We start from the raw sequence: 23,847 nt of genomic DNA, 5'->3' as shown, positions 1-23,847 counted from the left end.
AAATTAAATGTTTTAAATAAATAGACCAAATTAAATACTAAATATCATAAAAATTTATTAAAAATTAAATTGTAATCGGTGTTAAAAGAATTAATTTAATAATTTTTATCTTTTTTATTATATTATTTTGAATATTTGTTTATGGGAAAGCACTGGTGACTCGAGCAAGGAAGGACACTGGTACTACCAGTGATCAGTAAAATACAATGTTAGTTCAAGTCCCAATGATGGCTGCCCAGGAATTTGGCAAAGATGGCTTTAGTATTATGTTTCATACTAAAGGCTTGAATTTTTTCCAACTTTCTTTGTTAGTGGACTTCAAAAGTACAAGGAAGTTACCGAGGTTCCTTTGGATATTGCATCTTCAAGGGATCAAATTTGTTGATAAACAAGTCTTAATATCTTAAATTCAGCTTGAAGGTTAACATTCTTAGGACAACAGTAAGAGCTTCTCTTATTATTATTATTATTGTCATTTATAAATTTTTTAGTTTCAGCACAAATGATTTGTGTTTAACAAAGAAGGAAGGTAATCTGAAAAACATAAATTTAGCCAAAATGATGTCTGATGGATAGATTAAAAAATCCCTTTAGACACCAACTTTGTATTTTTTATTGGAATTCTTGGCTTTTAAAACAATAATAATCTCACTCACTCATTCAAGAAAGATAACAAGGGGCACTCTAAAATCAAGAAGTAACATATATTGAATACATAATTTTACTGTTTGTTGCAAAGCAGAATATACAAAGATAACATAACGATAAAACTAATGGTTAAAAAGCATTAAAAAGGTCTTAATACATCATTTACACTATTTTTGCCCCGCTATGTTACAAGAAGAATGACAATTCAGGCTTGGGAGTGAATATAAACATTCTTTCACCAAAACATTCAAACAAGGAACCCGACAGGTTTCCTACATCAACGTCATCCTTCCATGCCTGAGCTAGAACAGCTGATGCCCTCGAAACCCGAGCACCTGTGTCCCTTCCGCTCATGTTTTCATTGGGTAGTTGCTGAGATACTGAAGATACAGCTACATTAGGAGCACCCCCAGAAGAGGGAAATCCACCTTTTCCCCCATGAATGTCAACCAACATGGAGTTCACTGGCATCACACCCATTGTGCTGTCTGTGGCCATCTTCTTGAGTGGTGGCTGCTGGATTAAGTTATCCATACCTGCTTTGCGTTTATCTTTCATCGGAAACCCGGGTAACAACAAGGGAATGCAGGGAAAATTAAGAGTGTTAGCAACTGCCAAAATGAAATTTAGAACATAACATAAGGATAGTGTAACAATAGGGTAAAAGATCAGTTCACAGCCCGTGGTTTGATCTTATTGCAATTAAGAATCTACACTACTTTTGTCATTTTACCTGAAGTTCTTATATCTCTAGACTATTATCTTATAACTATATTGTTTAACCATAACATATAATCATGTTCAAAATCCAAACATGTGCAAATATACTAAAGTTTTTGTACAATGACAAAAAATCAAACCACAAAGCACTGAATTGTCATAAAAAATTAACAAGAATGGAGCAGCAATAAAAGCCAAACCACAATGATTTTTTATTGTTGAATGTAAAAAGCCAAACCACAATGATTGAACCTATGTCATTAATGACATGCTGCACGAGCAACTAGCATCTATAAACATAAAAGCAGATGTTCATAAGTACTGAGATGCAACAAGTTATAAAGAAAGTATACTTTGCATCATATTTGCAAATTTTTCTTTGCTCTTCATGATAGCACGCGTTGGAGGAGAAAGCAAACCACGTAATGTTTTATGCCGAAGCCGATCATACATGCATAGACCAGCAGCACCCTGGAGGTTATATACTCGTTAGTTCCATAAAGCAGCAAAAATACGTATGTAGTTAGAAAAATAAAGTTCACCATCAAGGCCCCATAAACACGCCAAGCTTCACATCTCTTCGTCTCATTTTTTTGTTTCTCAAGGACCATGTCAGGTTCAAGAAGTTGCAAATATGGCTCAAGATTGGGAAGTATAAGAAGACGAACCTGGCCAGAATCAAAAGCGTGACATTTAGTTAAGAATCACAAAGACCATTTTCTATTCCCATTAAAAAAGAAAAAAAGACACTTTCTGGCACGAGAGGAAGTTATGAAAACACAACAAAACAATCACGAAAATAACTACAGCTCAATGCAGAACATACTTAACGATTGACTACAGTTTTCCTTTATATCATACTTTGTATAAGAGTTTTAGATAGTTATTTACTGATCTATACTGCTATTAAATTCCATGTAACAGTTAATTTGCTGGCAAAAACACTTAGAACTGAATATACCACATTGGGACCAAGAGCAGCCAACCCTTGAATTGCACCATAATGTTGAGGCAGTGTCTTTGTGGGGTCCAAGAATGCATGGAGCAGTGTCCTTGTCACACGTGGTTGTAAATTATGATAAACATGACCATATCTGCAAAATTTTCACAAGAAATACAACCAGAAGAGCACAAGAAAGTTTAGCACATAGGTTATCGGAAATAAGGAGAGAGAAAAAAGAAGCATCATAGACGAGGGCCACAAGGGGGTACTATCTATGTATAAAATCAAACAAAATATCTGTAGGTTCCCCAAGATCTCTGTAAAGAAGATAATGACTTTTAAGCAACATATTTAAAATCTGGAACCAATGATCTCCAGAGCCAGCAAAATTAAATATAACCCCTTCGAAGACTCTCATTTTCGTTCCTCTAGAAAATAATCCAAAAATAGCACGAGGAATAATGGTACTGAATTCAGGCTGCTCTTCTATTTGAATGCCACCTAGATGCAAGCAACTGACCTTGAAATGAATCTGCTTGTCACCCACTTGATCTCCAATAAACTTAGACCCAAACCCTATATCCTTCTTCCCTCCAAGCACCATAAAAGGAGATCGTTCAGCGATTATTTATCACACAAACACATCAGGCACCCATTGGCAATAAAGCAGTCCCTCTTCTGCAGGTTATTGACGCAAAGAATATGGGCCCCCAAAGGCCTCCCAAACAAATAAGGCCACATGGGAGGAAGCTCTGCTTTTCCAAATAAGCTTCCATGGACAACTGGCCAGAATCTGGTGTTGAGCAAAGTAGTAATATTTAACTGAAAAGACACTGATCTTGGCTTTACTTCAAGTGTAACCTACTTATGGAGTATCTAAGAATGGAAGAAGGTCCAACAAGGCCATGATATGATCATCTCAATGTCTACACTAATTATGCACCATGTGTGATTACATTTACATCTGCAAAACTCGTTCTACAACAAATGTATCAATTTTCAAACAGTACAAGGCACCAACCATGTGCTTTGAGAGTGGGAGTGACATATTGAAGGAAATCTCCAAATGCATTTCTGCCTTGGTGATGGTCCAAAAGTTACATTTAAGAGAGAGCTCTACCATAAAATAAAGAAAAATGAAATCTCACCTCTTGCATATTGAAGACACAATGTTAGCTGTGAAGTCTCTAAGGTCCCAATGATTGTCGGATAATCTGTTTCCCAGTCGTTTTGCAACAAGGCAAGTAATAATAGAAGGCATCAATTGATGTAGCTGAAAGAACGGAAACAAGTTAGAAGACAGATGACAAAAAAAAAAAGAACTTTGAATCTGCACATAAAAGCTTACATTCTTCTCCATACAGGTGCGTTAGCAAATGGAAATTCTTGGCATCCCATTTTACAAATTGTTTCTTTAAGCACTTTATGCATTATTAATTTAACTAGGGAAGGATTTTTAGAAACAAACATAGAAAGGAATTATAACTAGAAAACCATGCAAACTTAGCATCTTCCTTCTCCTTTTCAATGAAACTTTATGTGGCATCCTCAATGGTTTTGAATCATAATTGCAAATGTATGGTAGATGACTAATGATCCATCTGACATATTTTCGATTTTAAGGCTGACAGGAAATTGTTACAGTTCAACAAAAAAAGAAGAACTTTTGTTAACACCAATATATTGATGCTTGACTTGACTTACATAAGGTTCTATATGCATGTCTGGATTTTGAAGAAGACTTCTAGCAACACGCATCAAAGCAAAGAGTAGAAAATAATTACTCAAATTCCGAGCAACCTGCAGTAAATGAAGTGAAAGATCAGCTGAAAATTGGAAATGCAAATTTACAATCTAAAAACTGATAACATTTGAAATACAAATACTACCTCATCAGCAATGAAGTATATAAAATAAGGAACCAATGGATGGAGTCCTGAATCAGTTGCCAAACTTGCTAATGCTTGTTTAAAGAGGATGGAATTAGATCTATTCAGAGTTAGCTCTGTGATTTTGTCAAAGTAAAGCTGCAAAATTAACACAGAAAATCCTTCTCTTTGTCCTCAGAATGGAAATAAAAAGGAGAAGAAATACATATAGAATCTGAATATACCTGAAGCTCCCTGGAGAGTACATGCTTAACAGGTAGTTTAACATCAACAGGAAGCCCATCTTCCTTGTAATCAGATCTCTTCCCATCAGAGTTAGCTGCAAGTGCAGCAAACAAAGCATTATATCATCCACCATGAGTAAATCAGTAGTTTGACAGATTTGAGTATCACAAAAAGCCTAAAGGGTAAAAAAAATCAAAGGTCATCAGAATGACACATTTTCTATCACAATCAACAGCCATATGCAAGACCATCTAATTCTAAGTATATTTGAGTCTGACAAAACATTGAATAAGTATGGGCCGGCTTGAGCCCCAGAATTTTCTGCTGTCATTTATGAACCAATTCATCAGAAACCAAAAAAGTTAAATGCCAATTCACATGATACCTTCAACTGGAACATTTTCTGTGATTGAAGGCTGAACACCTTCAATTGCCAGCCAATGGACAGAAACTGATGTATCGATAGGTGCTTTTGGCAATGGCGCCTCAATCACCTGCATATGTTACATCAGGAGGTAAAGCCACTTTAATGACATAAAAAACTAACATGGAACTCTAACATCAGTTTTCCATACATCTTTGAATTCCACATCCGTGTCATTGATGTAGAACAAATCCTTATGCCCAGCAGCTTTCTTGAATCGCAGAGGACCACGAGAGGTAAAACCATATATTGGCTGCAGCACAACAGAAAAACAGCCATAAGCAAAGGATATTGAATGATGAAACCAAAAATAACTAACTTGCTGATTTCCCCAGGTATTTCTGGTTTTATCAGCGGCCTCTACAGACTAACACAAAAATGACCCACAATTCACACATGTGCACAGGTGAAGAGAACAATAGAAACAAAGAGCACCAAGGCGCATGATAACATCATATACGTAGCACAAGATCATCAATAAATGGTTTGACATAGATGCTTAAAAGTAAGAACAAGCAAAAGAAAACATTGAAAGAGACATATCAATCATCTGTTTGTATACTGGAAAATAAGTTATATAGACATCTCTCCAACAATTGGTTAGTAAAGAAGGAATGATATCAAAACCACTCACCTCCACATTTCTCAAATTAAGAGCACTATCTACATCTTCTGCTGTCAAAGTTGTTCTCCTGGAGTGACGCATGCATTTAATAGCTTCCTGCTAATTCAACACCAGTAAAAATTTTAGTCTCCTCTCAGTCCCAACAGCCTTGCAAATGACTATTCTAAGCTAACATCTCCATCCCTAATGCCCTGGTATACTCCCTTCATTTTGTAACCCAAAGTATATAGCACACCAAGTAAAATCCTCGACTCTCACTTCTGCAACCACAAGTCAGTCATTCTATTTCTAAATTTGGCAATTACATTCACATGCATTTAGACCAACAGTAACTTCTCCATGGCAGACACCACAACTAATCATCACTAGATTTTTAGCCATAATAAGCTCCTTCTGCGTACTTACATTCATTTACATACACGCACTCGCCCACACATAAAACAGTAACTTGATAGAAAGTCTTAGACCTGCATAATTTCGCGAACCCGATACTCCACATCAGGGGCGAGAGCTAGCGCAACATCTGGAGAGAAATTGGTGATTCCGATACTCTGCGCAATTACCTCTATTGCCTCTTTAGCCACTATGCTCATTGTTCTCCTTTCTTTATGTTTTCACTTCAACTTGAACTTCATTAATATACTGCAACCAACTATCTCCAAAGAATGAAAACGCCAGCCTAAGTTACTACAAACAATTTGAAGCAAAAATTTTCAATTCTATTCAAACAAAAATCCGAAAGAACACAATTTACTAACATCAAAATTTATAATAAATATGCATAGATATGGTGTAAAATAATATGAAAATTGAGAAATATTGGCGATCGCATGCCTGAAAAAAAGTTTTCAACCTGAATTTAGGGTTAACCGTAAACAACATTCAACCAAGATTCTAAAACAAAAGAACCGCTGGGCCCGGTCACGATCGCATTACTTGGGCTTCTTTTGGGCTGAGATTAGCCGATCATCTGTGTTAATTCGGATAATTAGGCTTCAAAACAAGCCCAAAAAATGAAACCAGAAAGGGGGGAAATTTCAGATTAACAAACTTTTCAGGAGATGATTGTTATGTTCCTCTTTCTGCAAGGGATTATGATTTTGAATGGAATTATGGGTTCTTTGGTTTGGTGTGCATACCTTACTTGATTAGTAATATATATATATATATATTTACATAATATATGTACTTTTGCTCATATATATACATGTCAAATCTATTTACTGATATAACAACTACTAATTGATATAAATGTTAGTTTGAATTCACGTAAATAATTTCCAGTTCATACTTCTCTCTCTTCTTTATGTTTTAACGGATCAAAGTGTTAAATTGAATATACAAGTGATATTATACTTACACACAAACTAATTAAAAATTATCACGTCTTATTAATAATATTATGCTTAACGACATTAACCGCTGATTAAGGAGATATTAAATTAATTTTTTTAAAAAAAAAATAATAATTTAACCGAAAGTATAAGGTTTGGGGAGATTAATAATTGGGCAATTAATTTAATCTACTTCGCAGAAATATAATTTGTAAAAAGGGGTTATAATTAAATTTTGTATATTTTCATAATTAAACATTATTTTTATACAATACCATAATTTTTTTTTTTTTTTTTTTTTTTACTGAAAACACGCACAGCAAAATAAGTTTTAACTGTGGGGCTGATATGTCATTCTCATTGATATTTTTGAAAATAATACACCATATTTTACAAAATTGAGATATCTAATATTTATTTATTTTGTATTATTATAAACAGTTTATCATCCCTCAAAAAGAATATACAGGCTACACCATAGTTGAAAATTCACTACTAATTACAAGCCATGATTTATACCACACCAGTTACTTATTTATTATTAGGTTGTCACAATCTAATGACAAAAATTGTGCAAGTCAAAGGAGTTCGATCCAGATTCAAGTGTCGGAAGACAAGGCGATCGAATCTTCCCCAAAGCCGCAAAAACTCCTCGTTTCTAAAGTTTGAGGACATCTTACACAGTGAAGAAGAAACAGACGAGAGAAAATAATACTTCAAGTACAGTACTTACTGTACCACGACACTTAAAATTACTCATCATAACAATTTACAGGAGTTGTTTAAACACCTCAGAAAATCCTTCACTTCATACAAGACGGTGTGTAAAGAAAACAAGCCAGCCAAATGAGTACTTCCGAACATGGTACCAACAATCGAAAACCATTAACACAGACACAAACACACACATGAAAACAACAAGAGAAGCTTCTCGCTGCCTTTTGTTTGTTCTTGTTGTTCTCATCATTGTTGTTGGAATTACAAATATTTGATCAAAAGCCATATCACAACAATCAGACCCACAATCCCAATAACGGATAAGAGCATGCACATGCAGGAGCAACCACCTTTGGTGCGCTTGTTCAAAATTGCCAGGTTCTTCTGAACTCGCTGTCACAGAAAAAAACCAAAGGATAATTACTGAGCTGCAATGATTGATTTCATTCAGGGCAAAATTTAAGGAACCTATGGCAGTTTATTTGGATAACTGGTAAATAAATAAAGCAAGTCGCCAAGCATTTACAAATTTCTAACATATATTTTTGTTTACCTAATATTATTTTAATATTAGATCATCCTGAGTATACTTCTGGAGCATAATGGTTCATTCTTATATTCCTTCAAAGACAGATGGTTTTTTATTCCAGTCAGGTAATTTCTAGTCCTTTTTATTCACCAAGCATAAGATAACCACAGCATAATGCTTAATTCTTATATTCCTTCAAAGACAGATGGTCTTTTATTCCAGTCAGGTAATTTCTAGTCCATTTTATTCACCAAGTATAAGATAATCACAGCATTCTTCTACGCAGAATGAATACTAGCAAATATGCTTCTCAGTATGAGAGATATTAAGAATTACCCGTAGGCGCGAATCAGTAACATCCACATGTTGGTCTAAGTTATCCTGTAAAGTGGGAGTGGAAGCTTAAAGTTAATAAAAAAAGGAACAATGTGAAAAATAGAAACAAACAAGAGAACCAATATGGAAAACCATACAATAAGCCTTGTGTGCAGGTCAAGTTCCTCATTGACTGCCAACGCAATATGCTTGGTACTTATTACTGTCTCCTCCAGCTTCTCAAGGCCCTCATCTTGCTCTGTTCACAGAATAATGCCCAATGATGGCACAGCTAAAAACAAGAAACAATCATAATAAGAGAAATGTTAAGAAGCTATAACAACTTGCCCCTCATAATATGCCTCTGAAGACCAACAAGGCCTTGGTTGTCCAAGCCAGTTGTTCTGCTCATGACATCTTCTGATTTCTGTTCTGGTCCAAGCAAGCTGTCTCTGTTAGCAAACCCTGACATGTTCAACGTGGAAGCCATTTGATTTGTTTTTGACTTCAAATTAGCAAGCATGTCTTTGCGACGGTTCATCTCTTTCTCTGAACTGAGTAGAAAAATAGGGAGCATTTAACAAACACCATGCAGTAACAGTAACCAGATTCATCATATGTATCAAGCCATCAAATCATATTAAAACAGCATCTTGAACAGGAAAACTAACAACATTTTTCTTTACAGCAAAATCCAGAAATCAAAGATTCCATGATGCAGAAAGATCTTGCACCAAGAACTTACAGGAAACGAACTTTCAATTTATGAAACAAGCTTAAAAAACTTTATCAAACATGATAGAATTCTTAGAATATAGATATTAAGGAGACAAAAACAAGATTTGAAGAGGAATAGGAGAAAATTAAGAGATAAACTTATATATCCCATGCTGCTCTCTGTCAATTCTTCCCTTTTCCCCACACCATGTATCCACATATATAGTTCAATGATGCCAAAGAATGAACAAGAAACTTTGTGATCAATTGTACTCATCACAATTTGCACAGGTTTAGTTTCCTTTCTTCTTAACCAAGTAAATCCAAATGCTTTCAAGGGGAAAAGAAGTACCAGACCCTGATGTGTCCTTCTATAACCAACTGGAGTATTGATATTACATCATTTAAAGTTTTTGTTTGGCATAGGCATCTACTATAGAAAAGCGGAATCTCATGAGGCAAACAATGCAAACAATCAAGATAAGTCTTTAGTACATCTCATGCACGTAAAAAAAAGACACTAACTCATTCATAAATAAAAAAGGAAAAAAATAATGGGTTAAAAAACAAATTGCAGGATCAAAGATGAACCACAATAGACGCAGAATTGCAGCTAGAAGCCATAGAAGCTTTGTTCTTATCAAGCCAGCATCTCATTAAAAATAGAGCTCCTTGGAACACCAACATGCCATAACTCAGCGTGTATAAACTTAAATAAACGGACAACAATAATGAATACAAAGATACCAGAAGCCCTTGAGAATATCACATGCATAATCTTAAAATAACAGGAAAATTGCTTAATCCAGTATCAGATACCCTTTAGTATGCACTATGCAATTCAGTTTAAGGTTCCTTACATGGGCTGCTTTCCTGGAAGCTTAGATAGAAGAGACTGCAGACTGTCTAATCTAGTTCCAAGAATGGTAATCTTCCTCCGTATTGCAGATGCATGCCGCTGACTGCCAGGTTCTGATGCAGGAAAAGAACCCCGTTCTGATATCATGCCATTGATATCATCTGCGAGTTTTACTGCTTCATGGTACTCTTTCATCCATGAATCTGAAGAAGACGCCATTAACCTATAAAATACTTCAAACGTCAAACCCAATCAAACCTGATTGGAAACTCGAAATGGCATTGACATGTAAACTCAAACTGGTTAGATAAAGTCAAAATCAAGTTTCGCTAAAGAACAAAACAGATTGTTTCAGAGCTCAGTTAATGTAAAATTCCCAAGTCTGGAACAATTATTTTTATTATAAGGAAAATAGTCACGTGTCAAGATCAATTAAAACAATTTAAGAAGACTGTTACTATCCATCCAACATCATAAATGATGAGAAAGAAAGAAGCAAGTCTTAAAAGAGAGGAAGCATTACAAAGCCCTGCCAACCCCCGCCCCCAGCCGCCCATAGATACATTCTCCGTTCTCCGCATTCCAGCTTCAGTTGTGAAGTGAAACCAAAACAAAATGTCATGACAGAGACCTCAAAAGACCAAAACAAATTAACCAAAGCAAACCTAAATTCTCACTCGATTGCGAAAAAATTTTAACCTAGGTTACTAAATACCTTCAACTACACAGCTTAGCAAACAGAAATCACGAAAAGATAAAAAAATCTTCCCTCCAAGCAACGATGATTGAATATCCTCGCAGTAAATTCAAGAAATCGCTAGTTTAAACCCCAAAATTTTTTCAAGAATCCCCAAAAGTAACAAAATCAAATAGCAAACCACACAGGACAACAACCAATTACAACAAATTAAAAGATGGGATCAGCGAAAGAGGGATCAACTGAGTATAATCCCTTTGGTCGTCAATTGAGATCAAACTAACATTGAAAATTGAAATTACAAAGAAAAGGAGATCACTTACTCGTAGATTTTGGAAATCCGGATTGCAAACGAGGTTTTTGCAGAAGAAAAATCAGGATTAAATTTAGGGTTGGAGGGTCAAAAAGAAAGTGGATTTAATGGGCAAAAAGACAACGCAACCATCAACACGCATTGCAGGGCAGCTCCTGTCCGGTCGCGTCGTCCTTTCCAATTCAATTAGTTTTGATTACAGCATTATTTATTGTTACCGTGCATTTGTATATGATTCGAATAGGCCTTCTAGAAGGTTCACTTTTGGACTGTGCCTGTCGTTTTGCTGGTAAACGTATGTTGTAAATAAAAATTTATCATAGTAAATGTTTTTAATTAAAATATACACATTACAATTATCTATCAATTTATTTTATTTAATAAATATTATAAAACTATTTTATTTAAATTAAATATAAAAATTATGTGCAGTTGGACATAACTTAATTTGATATAACTATTGTAATAAATACATTAACTAATAAAAAATATACGAGATTAATTAGTAAATAATTAATTTACTATATTTAAATATAAGATATTTAAAAATTAATTATTTAAATATTTTTAAATATAACCAATTAACTAGTATTACGTGTTATTAATTTAATTTCATTACGTGTTATATAAACTATCTATTTAGCTTATATTATTTTTATTTAAATATATATGTACGCACACGCGCGCGCGCATATACATACATAAGTATGTACTGAAAGCAAGTTACGGCGACAAAGCCATGGAAGAGCAAAATCCAGGACCGGAACTGCCGTTAGTCTATGTTAATTGCATATCCTTCTTCTTCATCTTCAAGGATGCTTTGCAGAAGCACTTCCGCTTGCTCGACCCGAACGATTCAACTCAATCCTTACTCATCCCTCATGCGCGCGCTATCGTCTGTATAGGACCTTCGCCCCTGACCTCTGAAACCCTCTCGCTGTTACCTTCCCTGGAACTCGTTGTGTGTTCCACCGCTGGCATTGATCATATTGACTTGGAGGAGTGCAAGCGTCGGTCCGTGGCGATTACCAACACCGGACCCGCGTTTGCCGACGACGGCGCCGATTATGCTATTGGCTTGCTTATCGACGTGCTCCGCCGGTTATCAGCCGGTGACCGGTATGTTCGAGCCGGCTTGTGGTCTAAAAATGGGAATTATCCACTTGGTTACAAGGTTGGTTTCCTTTGGTTTGAATTTCAATTTCTGGATTTCTTCTCCCGGTGAATAGGTAATTAGAGTAATAGATAGGTATCAATTGTGGATTTTAGAATAAAGTTTACCTGTCCCGAACAGAGCCTAAGAATTTTGTAATTGCAATTCTGGTTCATGGATGTTAAATTAGAAGATTGTTGTGATTTGTTATGGATAGAATTACTAGTCTCATAGATTGATAATGGATGATTGTTTGGAACCAGATGTGGCTTTATGCCTGTATCAAAATTTAGCGAACTTCTTCTAGTTGCTAAAACTGAAATTAACTGCTTAGAATCCAGCGACTAATCTCAAGTGCTTTCCTGGAAACTAGTTTGATCCACTTAGATTGGATATTAATTTGCTAATAAAACCTAATTAATCTAATCATGTAGTTCTTTCTTCCTGATATATGGAATAGACACGAGGACAAAATCAGTGTGTGTAAAATTAGGTGGATTCACAATCTGATTTCATTAGTTTTTGCATGGTGAAACTCGCAAATTGAGCGTATGCAAAGTTTTTTAGTTCAATGTTTGCTTACTAATTGGACCAAGTCATTTTCCTAGGTTTCAGCTCTTGATTTTGATAGCCATGATGAATTGAAGAATCCTTAACTCTCATCTCTCCATAGTGCATGGTATCATAATATTTAGTTGATATAAAAGCACAGATTGTCCATTCAAAGTGGATGCAATGGTAAAGGGGATATTGTTCTGGAAGTAGGAAAACTTATTTGAAATATACTGCTCTGGTTATAATTAAGGACAGGACATGCTATAGATTGAAGATTGAGTGACTATGAAGGCTTCGAATTATGATAGAAATTAGGAGCTTTGTGTGTGTTTTTTTGGCTTATAGATAGGATTCAAGTATCCCACAACTCCTATATTATTCTTTCTTGTAATATGCAATGATGTGATTATTACTGATAATCCTAGAAGATCCCAACGTATACCAGTCAAGAATCTGAAATATATGGATTAAAAGAATCAGTCCCAAGCTGTAAACAACTCACAGAAGAACCGGTCGACAGAATCTGCTTTCCACCACTATCCAGTTAGTTGCTTGATTTTCTGTATTTTTGCTTGATTTCCTGTATCTCTTCTTATCTGCACTTGTAGGGTTAGGAACGGTTGTGTCTCTGCTTGGTTATTTAAATTCCAGCAAACTCATGAATAAAGCAGATCATATTCAATTAAGTTACCAGTGGTATTTTCTCACCTTATAAGAAAGCTTGATTTGCGACTGTTTTGACTGGTTAACAATTGATATAAGAGCAGGTCAAATAATTTCCAAACAAAGTGACGACAATGACCTCCAACAAGGAACAGATTGAACAACTTGAAGTGGGTTTGGGAGGCTTACAGGACAGCATGAGTCGCTTCGAAATTGGCATGACCGACAAAATGCGGTTGATCGAAGAGGACCTACAACGACTCACTGACACCATGTTGTCCAATTGCGAAGGGTCTGCCAGCCACACCCTCAGCCGACTTGGAGCAAACCGACCATATAGAGAAGAAGAAAATGAACGGCCCGAAACTGGACCACAGGGGTTTTACTCCAGGTTTGCGAAATTATATTTCCCCACTTATGCCGGTGATGATCCTATTGAGTGGTTTAACAGAGTCTATCAATTTTTTGAGTTTCAAGGCACCGCCGACTACCATAAAGTCGCCTTGGCCTCCTTCCACCTTGAAGGGGAAGCTAACCAATGGTAGCAATGGTTGAAGCGGGCTTACCGGGAGGAGGGCCGAGTGGTGATGTGGGCCGGATTTACCGAAGAGTTGTGGGCTCGGTTTGGGCCTACTGACTGCGAGGATTTTAACGAAGCCTGTCCAAAATCCGGCAATTGGGTTCACTCAGAGACTATCAGAAGCAGTCTGAAAATTTTGGGTAATCGGGTCCAAGGCTGGACCCAAAAAGCCCTTGTCAGAATTTTATTGGTTGGCTCAAGCCCGAGATAGCGGATGGTATCCAAATGTTTAAACCTAGGACCTTGAAGAACGCTATCGGGTTGGCCAGGATGAGAGAAGAGCAATTGGGCTGGCAGCGGCGGACCTTGTGGGTTTGTGTAACCCGAACCCGGCCCCAACAACCGGTCTACCCCAGATTTTACCAGCTGACGGAATTCAGCCAAAACGACTGTCCTGGGATGAGGTCCAGCAACGACGCGCCCAAGGCTTGTGTTTCCATTGTGATGAGCGGTACACAGCCGGCCACCGTTGTCGCAGGCCACAGCTCCTGATTTGGAAGGAAGTACAGAGGACGACGAACAAAGGGAGGAAGTCAAGCCCGAAATTTTCCTCCACGCCCTCATGGGGTGGACTGTGAGCCATACACTGCGAATCGCTGCCACCATCCATAAACAGAGCATGGTGGCCCTCATTGACAGAGGATCTGCTCACAACTTTATAAGCGAGCGGTTGGCAGATGGGCTGTGATTACCCGTGATCCAGACTAAGCCCTTTTCCGTCCGGGTTACCAACGGTCACCCACTGCAATGCCAGGGGAGATTTGAGCATGTTCCCATCAATCTCCGGGGTATTTCTTTTTCCTTAACTTTGTATGCTTTACCAGTAATGGGACTTGATTTGGTGGTAGGCATCCAATGGTTGGAGCAACTGGGCACTGGATTGTGTGATTGGAAACAAAAGAAGATGGAATTTACCTGGGGTGGCCAGGTACGATGCCTGCAAGGGGTCGATGCCCCGATTCTTCAGTCAACCTCCTTAAAAGCCATTACCAAGGTGATCAGGCAGCAACCATTCGGTCTAGCCGTCTGTTTGAACCATCATCCTGATAGCACTGATAAAGTAGAGCCAGAAATTCAACGATTGCTGAATGAATTCAGTGACATTTTTCAAGAACCACATCAACTTCCCCCTGCCAGAGAAGTGGAGCACCAAATTATCCTTAAGGAAGGCACCGAACCCGTGAATGTGAGACCCTACAGGTACATCTATTTTCAAAAATCTGATATTGAAAAACAGGTGCAAGAAATGCTGAGAATGAGGTTGATCAAACCCAGTATCAGTCCCTTCTCATCACCGGTCTTACTTACAAAAAAAAGGATGGAACTTGGCAGTTTTGCATAGACTATCGGGTTCTTAATTCAGTAACCGTCAAAGACAGGTTTCTAATTTCAACCGTTGATGATATGCTTGATGATCTCCATGGGGCCTCTTATTTCACTAAACTGGATTTTACATCAGAGTACCACCAAGTCCGAGTTCATCCTGCAGACGCACACAAAACCGCCTCCTGCACTCACAACAGTCACTACGAATAAATGGTGATGTCGTTCGGCCTATGCAACACTCTGTCCACCTTCCAGGCCATCATGAACTCAATTTTCAGGCCGTATATATGCCAATTCATCCTGGTATTTTTCGATAATATTTTGGTCTATTGCCCCATCTGGTCATTGCATCTGGAACATGTCAAACTGACATTTGGAATCTTAAGGCAACAACAATTTTTTGTTAAACAGAAGAAATACGTTTTCGGTAAACAAGACTTGGAGTACCTTGGGCATATTATCACACCAAAGGGTGTCAAGGTTGATAAGGAAACAATAAGAGTAATGCTGAACTGGCATAGACCGACCAATATTACAGAGCTTCGGGGGTTCTTGGAGTTAATCGGATATTACTGAAAATCTGTGCAAGGGTATGGGATGATAGCACGGCCACTCACAAGCTAGCTAAAAAAGGAAAATTTCTGTTGGAACACAGAAGCAAAGGCTGCCTTTGCAGCTCTCAAACAAGCCATGATGACCACCCCGACTTTAGCACTAACAAATTTTAAGGGACCATTCACAATCAACACAGATGCTTTGGGGGAGGGAATTGGTGCAGTCTTAACACAACAAGGCAAACTGGTCGTCTACATGAACCGGACACTTGGCGTCTCAAAAGAATCTTGGTCCACCTATGCCAAATAAATGCTTGCAATTGTGATAGCATAACAAACCTGGCGTCCCTACTTGTTGGGCAGGAAATTTAATGTACAAACCGACCACTGCAGCCTTAAGCATCTATTGAGTCAACATATCACTACTCCGAAACAAGAAAAATGGGTTTTAAAGTTATTTGGCTACGATTATGCAATCACTTACAGACCAGGCAAGGAAAACGTCGCTGCTGATGCTCTATCAAGACAGGTCAGTGGCCCATCTCTTGACACTTTATTTATATGTAAAAATCAGGTTTGGGAAGATATTAAAACAGAAACACAGCAGCAGCCCCACATGCAAAAACTGAAGAAATCAACATTACAAAATCCAGACAACCCGTACAGCCTGCGGGATGGATTGGTGCTCTACAAAAATCGGGTAGGCTACCACCACCCAAGTCACCACTCATCCAACAGCTGCTGCAGGCCTTTCACGATTCGCCAATTGGTGGACAGTCCAGAGTACTCTGAACATACAAAAGGTTAGCTCAACAATTCCATTGGCCGGCTATGCGCAAAACCGTCCAGGAGCATGTCTCCACCTACGTGACTTGCCAAAAGGTTAAATCAGAAACACTTGCTCCGGCTGGTTTGTTGCAACCCCTTCCAATTCCCTGTCAGGTATGGGATGATATAACAATGGATTTCATAAAGGGTTTGCCGCTATCTCAAGGGAATGACACTATTTTGGTGATCGTTGACCGATTAAGCAAATCTGCCCATTTTCTGGCTTTATCTCATCCATACGCGGCTCGGACAATTGCTGATAAATTCGTAGAGGCCGCCGTCAAGTTTCATGGGATGCCAAGAATCATAGTAAGTGATCGGGACCTGGTTTTCATTAGTCATTTATGGCAAGAATTCTTTAAGATGTCAGGAACCCAATTAAAAATGAGTTCCGCCTATCATCTATAAATGAACGGGCAGTCAGAGGTTGTTAATTGCTGCCTCGAATAATATCTCCTGTGCTTAGCACACCAACGACCGAATAAATGGCATTCCCTTCTGTCTTGGGCTTAATTTTGGTATAACACCACGTTCCATTCCTCCATTATAACACCATTCCAAGCCCTCTATGGACGCTTACCTCCGACCATCCCACATTACCAGCTTGGATTAACACCAGTGGCCGAAGTAGACCAGCAACTAACAACCAGAAATGAGATTCTACAACAGCTTAAAATCAATCTGCAGGCAGCTAATAACCGCATGCAACAAACAGCAAATTCCAAACAGCACCAAGTTGAATTTGCAGAAGGTGACTGGGTATTTCTGAAACTCCAGCCATACCACCAACAGACAGTGTTCAAATGGGCCCTTTAAAAATTGGTCTGCCACTTCTATGGGCCTTACCAGATCGAAAAACGAATCGGGGCAATTGCCTATCGACTCAAATTGCCCAAAGGATCACGCATCCACCTGGTCTTTCATGTCTCCCTCCTCAAGAAGCAACTGAGGGATGCAGTCACTGCCTCTGAAAACTTACCAGCCACCAACCACGAAGGTCTCATCCTCCTCATTCTAGAAGCTATACAGGACACCAGGTGGGTAAAAAAGGGCTCCAAATTCATTGAAGAATGCCTGGTTAAATAGAAGCATCTTCCGCCTGAGGATGCCACTTGGGAAATTGCCACCGATCTGCACGAAAGATTTGTCAACCTTAATGTTGAGGACAAGTTTTTGCAAAAAAGGGGAGGTATTGATAAGCCTAGAAGATCCCAAGGTATACCAGTCAAGAATCCAAAATATATGGATTAAAAGAATCAGTCCCAAGCTGCAAACAACCCACGGAATGACCGGTCAACAGAATTTGTTTCCAACCACTATCCAGTTAATTGCTTGATTTTTTTTGTATTTTTGCTTGATTTCCTATATCTCTTCTTATCTGCACTTGTAGGATTAGGAACGGTTGTGTTTCTGCTTGTGTATTTAAATTCCAGCAAACTCATGAATAAAGCAGATCATATTCAATTAAGTTACTAGTGGTATTTTCTCACCTTAGAAGAAAGCTTGATTTGCAACTGTTCTGACTGGGACCTAACAATTACTTGTATAAAATGGTGATTATTACAGATAACAGGCAGAAGAGTTGGGATAGTGGGGCTTGGCAACATTGGTTATGAAGTTGCTAAAAGGCTTTTGGGATTTGACTGCAGTATTGCCTACTATTCAAGAAGGAAAAGGCCGGATCTTTCATACGAGTACTATACAAATGTTCGTGACCTTGCATCAAGTAGTGATGTTCTCATCCTTTGTTGTGCACTTACGAATGAGACCCACCACATCATTGACAAAGATGTTATGAAGGCATTGGGAAAAGAAGGGGTGATAATTAATATTGGCCGAGGTGCAGTTATCGATGAGAAGGAGCTGGTGAAGCTTTTGATGCAAGGGGAGATTGGTGGTGCAGGTCTTGATGTGTTTGAAAATGAACCAGATGTTCCGAAAGAGCTATTTGGATTGGACAACGTCGTGCTGTCTCCACATCGAGCTGTTCTGACCCCAGAATCTTTCGCAGCAGTTGCAGAACTTGTTATAGAAAACTTGAAGTCATTCTTCTCAAACAAACCTTTGCTGTCACCTGTCCAGCTTGAATGATCCCTCCATGTTCTTCTCATTTTTATTATACTATAAATCCAACCAATAGCCTATGAAGGAGGTCAGTGGCTGAATTCTAGATTATCATTACTTTCAAATTCAATGTGTCAAAAGCGATGTAACAGCACATAGATCAAAATACAATCCATATTAGTTTATATATTTTTGAACAATTTTTTTATATCATACGTACAAATGCAAAATTGGAAATCAACACTTCAAGATAAGAACAAAAGAAGACCAGAGTAAGTTTACGTCTATGAACATATAGCAGATATACATGCACAAATACATGTATCCATATATTAACAGACGTATATGAATTAATTTGTGTATGTATTTATGTATGTATATGTGTATATCTTCAAGTGATAATTACTGGGTCTTGACGATCAGTTTCCTCCTGGGAATGAAATAAGATGATATCAGATTCTTCTGGCAGTCTAAAACTCACCTTCTTCTTTCCTTTCTCATCACTTTTCCTTCTTCCTCTTTTTCTCAGCGAAGAAGAAGAAGAAGAAGAAGAAGAACAGTAACCCTGATCCTCCATTTCTTCTCCATGATCCACCTTCAACAATCTCTCCCTCGACAAGCTCCCTCTTGCAGGGCCAACATTAACGATGGAGCCATGATCACATGCATACTCACCCACAAAAGATGGGTGCACCCTGTTTGAGAAATTTGCCAGACAATGATAATAACCTCCATTGATATTATTATTATTATTATTCTTTGGGAGTACTTGAGGTGCAGGTGAAGCTTGAAGCCACTCTTCAAGAGTCCTCTCCTTGGAACCCGCCATGGCCGTCACCTTTTTTACGACCACAGCTTGGTCATCTTGTTGTTCCTTCTTTATCATCGTCATAGTCAAGCATGAAGTGGGCTTGATGGAATAATTAGTTGCAGAGCTGACATGGTTTCTATGATGATCATGATCTGATGATGACTTTTTCAGCAATCTTTGAGAACTTGATTGGCCGAAACACCAGAAACATAAAACACCCATATGGATTCTGGATACGAAATGGAATGAGTATGATTTTGTTCAATCACAAAAGTGGAATGGATATATATGGTTGTACTTATAGGTTATTGTATATAGAGGATATATACAGGATGCTTTTAGCGGGTTCTCCTAGACAAGATACATTGTCATGAATATTCTGAGGTCTATGTGCAAGCTTAGTTATTATCAGTATCCAATCTGAATCTTTGTATATTAATATATAAATACTTCATATATACATATAATATATATATATATACATACATAAGCAATTATTGGGATTTGCGCTGTAGAGAGAGAGAGAATTCATTTAGTATCATTGTTGTATTGAAATGGATCAATCAAAATAAATATATATAATTTTCATATAGAAAACCATATTATATATATATATATATATATAAACTAAAAGGCTGGACCCCGTTCAATCTTATCAATAGTATTTTACCCTTAAATAACATAAAATACCTAAAAATAAGATTATTAAATTATTCTTTTAACTCTTCTAATACCATAAAGCAGTTTTGCTTGTAATTTCAGACTGAACCTAATATTTCGAGGAAAAATATCATGTTACAAAATTCAACTTTATGGAAGAATATTAATTAGATCTCACATAAGTTATAATTTTTAAATTAATTAATTAATTAAAATTAAAATTAAAATTTTATTTTTGTAGTTAAAAATTTTAAATAAATAACTATTATATTTATTATTGAAATTATTTTTTTGTTTAAAAATTATATAGTGTATAATTTGTAATCAAGTAAAATTAAATTCTATTTTTATATTTTAAAATTTTAAATAGATAATTATTATTTATATTATCAAATTAATTTTTTATATTTTAAATTTTAAGTTAATAATATTAATATTTTATCTTTGTATAGTATATATATTAATAATTAATTTTTTATTTCAAAAACATTAAAAAAAATATCATGTGGTATTTTTCAATATTCCTTTTATATATGGTTTGATGTATGTACATACAAGGAATATGGGGAATTAACACGTGTCAATTTTTATCTTTAGAATAATTTTATATTTACAATGATAATATATATATATAACAATTATCTTTAGAACATAGAAATGATTTTAAAATATATTAAAGACACTAATATGATATCTTTTGCTTTTCTGCGATATCTGGTGTTCTTTCCTCTTAGTTATTAATTTATTTAATGTAATAATATTGTACTCGTTATCTATTTATTTAATGTAATAAGATATAATAGTTATCAAATTAAATATTTTTAAAATAACAATAGAAATTCAGTATTATTTTTATGTCTATATGATTTATTTGTGGTTTGTTATAAACTCATAAATATACATCTCAGTCACATATTTGTTCTACAAAATATAATCTTCTATATTTTTGTTTAAAAATTATTTATTTTCGTATAATTTTATTCATATAAAATATATTTATATTATATTTTATATAATTATAAAAATTATATAACACATGACAAGAATCTAGTTTATAATAAAAATAATAACTCAGTTAACAAGTCTGAGCTCTTGCCTTATCCAACTATATAGAGGGACAAATTCTAATCTTAGTAAATTAGGAAAGTAGGTGGTAAAGCCAAGACCAGCTTTTACAAAGTTGTTCGATGCAAACAAAAACAAAATAGGCAACAATTTTACCTTCAATATTCATCGACTAAAACACCTTGTCGCCTATTTACTCACGAATTATAAAATCTGATCAAAAGAAAAAAAAAAACTAATGAATTAATAATTCAACATATATTACTTTAATTTTTGGGCACAAAGCTAAAGAAAAAGATCAGTAATTCAACTTCAGTGGAAATTTTGAATAGCATTTATAGGCATACTCTAGTTCTAACAAAGTTTGATTGATAATTACAATATTTTCTGTAATATCCGGTTCTAAAATTTAGTCCGGAATTAATTTTAAATTTTAAAAAATATATAAAAATATAATTTTAAAATTAATAAATTTTTATTTAATATAAAATTATGAGAAAAAATAGGTTGATGATGAAATTGAAAATAATTTTAGAAAAAAATAGTGAAAATTTGAATTCAGATGGTATTTTTAAAAGAAAAATCAAAAATTGGGGTCAGAATGTAATTTTAAAAAATTATGTTACGTAGGACCGCCCAGCCAGCAGTCTCGACGAATTGGAGCGCGTAGCGTGGCAAGACACGCTGACTCGGTGTCACGCGAGAGGTCACGCTGGCGATCCGCATGTCCCGCGATCGAATAGTCAGGAAGTGTTCCCACGCGTGCGGACAGTTTGGATTTATTCCCTCCTCAAGCGCAATCGGACAGTGGCGATTGAACACGATGAACGGTCTAGATTCGTTCCATCTTTAAATGTGATCGTACGGTCGAGATCAAATCACGATGAACGATACATATTCATTTTTATTTTAAATGCGATTGGACGGTCGAGATCAAATCGCGATGAACGGTCTAGATTGACGCAAAACAGGTATAAATATTTCACATCACACTGAATTCAAACCCTAGCCACTAGTCTTTCACCGGAGAAGGGAGTTGCCCACCACTCGCCACCACGCCAAAGCCACTTCCGACCGCCAAAAAAGTTAAAAAAAAAAATTATCTACTCGAAATTTGATTCCGAGCACTCCCATGGCCAATTTGGAGCAAAAGGAACGGCAAATGAGTCGAAAATCGCGGGTAAATCCTGGCAGCGCTGCCACAGACAAAATCCGAAACGTCATTCGATGAACCCCTTTCTGATTCTTGTTTCGTGTAATTTTTTCACTACTGTGATCATCGTTCTATTTTCTACAAGTTAACAAAAAAAATGTCTAGTCGCGAAGGTGTCGGCGGAGCTGCCGCATCGAAAATTTCTACAATCGGTAAGTTTCTGTTTTTTGACTTTTTTTCGACTAACCGAGAACCCCTAACGTGTTTTCTTACAGGAATTGGTATAAAACTGACAAAAACAGGCCAAAATCAGCCGAAAATGGCTAGGCTGAGGCAATCACCGCCGCGGGCGGTGGTGCCGTCACTGGAGCATGGTGGTGCCGTCATGTTGAACCCAAATATCGCCAATAGGTGTAATAGAAAGTTCAGTATTTCATACACCGATTCGAGTAAAAATCTCTTACCTTATTCCCCGTTATAGAATTGAAATCTAATTATACATAATATGATATTTTGTCTAATTTAGAAAACTTCAATAATTAATTAAATGTTACTAATGGAGCCAGAACCGGTTGTTTATTACTGTTTGTCTTGTTTTAACTTATTGTTTAATATTACAGTTTTAAATGCATGATAATACACTGAAATTGGTAAGATGATTCAGTTGTGTTTACTTGATGCATGTATTGTTTGTCTTGTATGATTTACAATTAAATTGTGAAATTGAAAATTAAAATGTAAACGAGAAATTAATTGGTTAAATGAATGAGTGAATGGTTATCTTACTGGATATTCTGGGAGATGGTGGACGGACCGGGTACATAGGGAACCTTACGGTGAACGATGTCTCATGCCGACAGGACATGAGAATGGCCCGATTTACCATCATACCGGATGGAGTATTGAGGATGATACTTTTGGCGCTCATACTGGACAGAATATGGGAACAGTCTGATTCATCTTCCTATCGGATAAAGTATTGAGGGATAATACTTTTAGCGCTCATACTTGACGGGATCTAGAGATGGTCGATTAGTTGATAAGTTTTGTTATGGGTTCACGCGTAATGGGATATCCCTATGAACCCCCAATGATACCAGTAAGTAAATAGAAAAAAAGAATTTGTTATTCTGGTCACTTGAATATGAGATTATGATGTTGTTTGTGTTATTGACTATACAGGATGATTTTTGAAAATTTCGTTACGATAAGTATGTAATAAATGATTTTATTTATAATAAATGAATTTACTTAAGTTAAGAGCTCTATTGGTTATTTTTATAATTTTTACCAACTTTCATTTTTGTATCGGTGAGTAGTGTGATATTTTTACTGAACTAGTGTAGTTCACCTTTTTATTAATCATTTCAGATCAAAAAAACCAAAATTCAGATCCCGATCAACAAAAAAATTGTAAATAGTTCAAAACTCGAACTTCTTTCAAAGGTTAATAAATGTCCTCCTAAGATGCTCTAATATT

At 36.4% G+C, this 23,847-nt stretch overlaps 3 protein-coding genes across 11 annotated transcripts; 1 reads left to right on the top strand and 2 right to left on the bottom strand.

The window, feature by feature from the left end:
- Positions 1 to 685: 685 nt before the first annotated feature.
- On the bottom strand, positions 686 to 6,580 carry LOC110820749 (transcription initiation factor TFIID subunit 6-like). Of its 6 annotated transcripts, none has more exons than XM_088218654.1 (13): positions 6,309 to 6,580; positions 5,942 to 6,116; positions 5,484 to 5,573; positions 5,001 to 5,102; positions 4,811 to 4,919; positions 4,425 to 4,519; positions 4,201 to 4,338; positions 4,016 to 4,111; positions 3,460 to 3,584; positions 2,330 to 2,462; positions 1,911 to 2,036; positions 1,722 to 1,839; positions 686 to 1,199 (listed from the first exon to the last, which is right to left on the bottom strand). In XM_088218654.1, the coding sequence occupies exons 2-13, from the start codon at positions 6,065 to 6,067 to the stop codon at positions 835 to 837; spliced, it is 1,623 nt and encodes a 540-aa protein (XP_088074780.1). In that variant the 5' UTR covers positions 6,068 to 6,116; positions 6,309 to 6,580; the 3' UTR covers positions 686 to 834. The 6 variants fall into 6 exon arrangements, with proteins under 6 accessions (XP_088074780.1, XP_088074778.1, XP_088074781.1 ...); XM_088218652.1 differs by having other exon boundaries at positions 5,942 to 6,126; positions 6,328 to 6,580; XM_088218655.1 differs by having other exon boundaries at positions 6,328 to 6,580.
- A 937-nt stretch (positions 6,581 to 7,517) lies between these two features.
- On the bottom strand, positions 7,518 to 11,153 carry LOC110820796 (syntaxin-52-like). Of its 2 annotated transcripts, XM_088218651.1 has the most exons (7): positions 10,966 to 11,153; positions 10,469 to 10,531; positions 9,947 to 10,168; positions 8,718 to 8,923; positions 8,528 to 8,628; positions 8,391 to 8,435; positions 7,518 to 7,918 (listed from the first exon to the last, which is right to left on the bottom strand). In XM_088218651.1, exons 3-7 carry the CDS (start codon positions 10,162 to 10,164, stop codon positions 7,787 to 7,789), a joined length of 702 nt encoding a protein of 233 aa, XP_088074777.1. In that variant the 5' UTR covers positions 10,165 to 10,168; positions 10,469 to 10,531; positions 10,966 to 11,153; the 3' UTR covers positions 7,518 to 7,786. The 2 variants fall into 2 exon arrangements, with proteins under 2 accessions (XP_088074777.1, XP_021906077.1); XM_022050385.2 differs by lacking the exon at positions 10,469 to 10,531.
- Positions 11,154 to 11,644: 491 nt separating this feature from the next.
- LOC110820670 (glyoxylate/hydroxypyruvate reductase HPR3-like) lies at positions 11,645 to 19,992 on the top strand. Of its 3 annotated transcripts, XR_015818656.1 has the most exons (3): positions 11,645 to 12,129; positions 18,181 to 18,766; positions 19,208 to 19,992. XR_015818656.1 is itself a non-coding variant. In XM_088218649.1 (2 exons), exons 1-2 carry the CDS (start codon positions 11,695 to 11,697, stop codon positions 18,703 to 18,705), a joined length of 960 nt encoding a protein of 319 aa, XP_088074775.1. In that variant the 5' UTR covers positions 11,645 to 11,694; the 3' UTR covers positions 18,706 to 18,878. The 3 variants fall into 3 exon arrangements, 2 of the variants coding, with proteins under 2 accessions (XP_088074775.1, XP_088074776.1); XM_088218649.1 differs by lacking the exon at positions 19,208 to 19,992 and having other exon boundaries at positions 18,181 to 18,878; XM_088218650.1 differs by lacking the exons at positions 11,645 to 12,129; positions 19,208 to 19,992 and adding an exon at positions 13,435 to 16,923 and having other exon boundaries at positions 18,181 to 18,878.
- The last annotated feature ends 3,855 nt before the right edge of the window (positions 19,993 to 23,847 follow it).

This window comes from Carica papaya, chromosome 4 (assembly GCF_054855325.1).
Source record: "Carica papaya isolate Zhongbai chromosome 4, ASM5485532v1, whole genome shotgun sequence".
Lineage (NCBI taxonomy): Eukaryota > Viridiplantae > Streptophyta > Magnoliopsida > Brassicales > Caricaceae > Carica > Carica papaya.
The sequence above is the reverse complement of the archived record's forward strand: the minus strand, read 5'-3'. Positions and strand labels throughout refer to the sequence as shown.

Bases quoted from the DNA above. Each gene is read 5' to 3' on its own strand.
- LOC110820670 (XM_088218649.1), top strand. From the start codon at position 11,695: ATGGAAGAGCAAAATCCAGGACCGGAACTGCCGTTAGTCTATGTTAAT. The intron at 12,130-18,180 runs GTTGGTTTCCTT...TGATTATTACAG, and splicing joins ATTATCCACTTGGTTACAAG to ATAACAGGCAGAAGAGTTGG.
- LOC110820796 (XM_088218651.1), bottom strand. From the start codon at position 10,164: ATGGCGTCTTCTTCAGATTCATGGATGAAAGAGTACCATGAAGCAGTA. The intron at 8,924-9,946 runs GTAAGGAACCTT...TTTTCTACTCAG, and splicing joins CTTCCAGGAAAGCAGCCCAT to TTCAGAGAAAGAGATGAACC. The intron at 8,436-8,527 runs GTATGGTTTTCC...CCCACTTTACAG, and splicing joins ACCTGCACACAAGGCTTATT to GATAACTTAGACCAACATGT.
- LOC110820749 (XM_088218654.1), bottom strand. From the start codon at position 6,067: ATGAGCATAGTGGCTAAAGAGGCAATAGAGGTAATTGCGCAGAGTATC. The intron at 4,112-4,200 runs GTAGTATTTGTA...CATTTACTGCAG, and splicing joins TATACTTCATTGCTGATGAG to GTTGCTCGGAATTTGAGTAA. The intron at 2,037-2,329 runs GTATATTCAGTT...GATTCTGGCCAG, and splicing joins CTGCTCTTGGTCCCAATGTG to GTTCGTCTTCTTATACTTCC.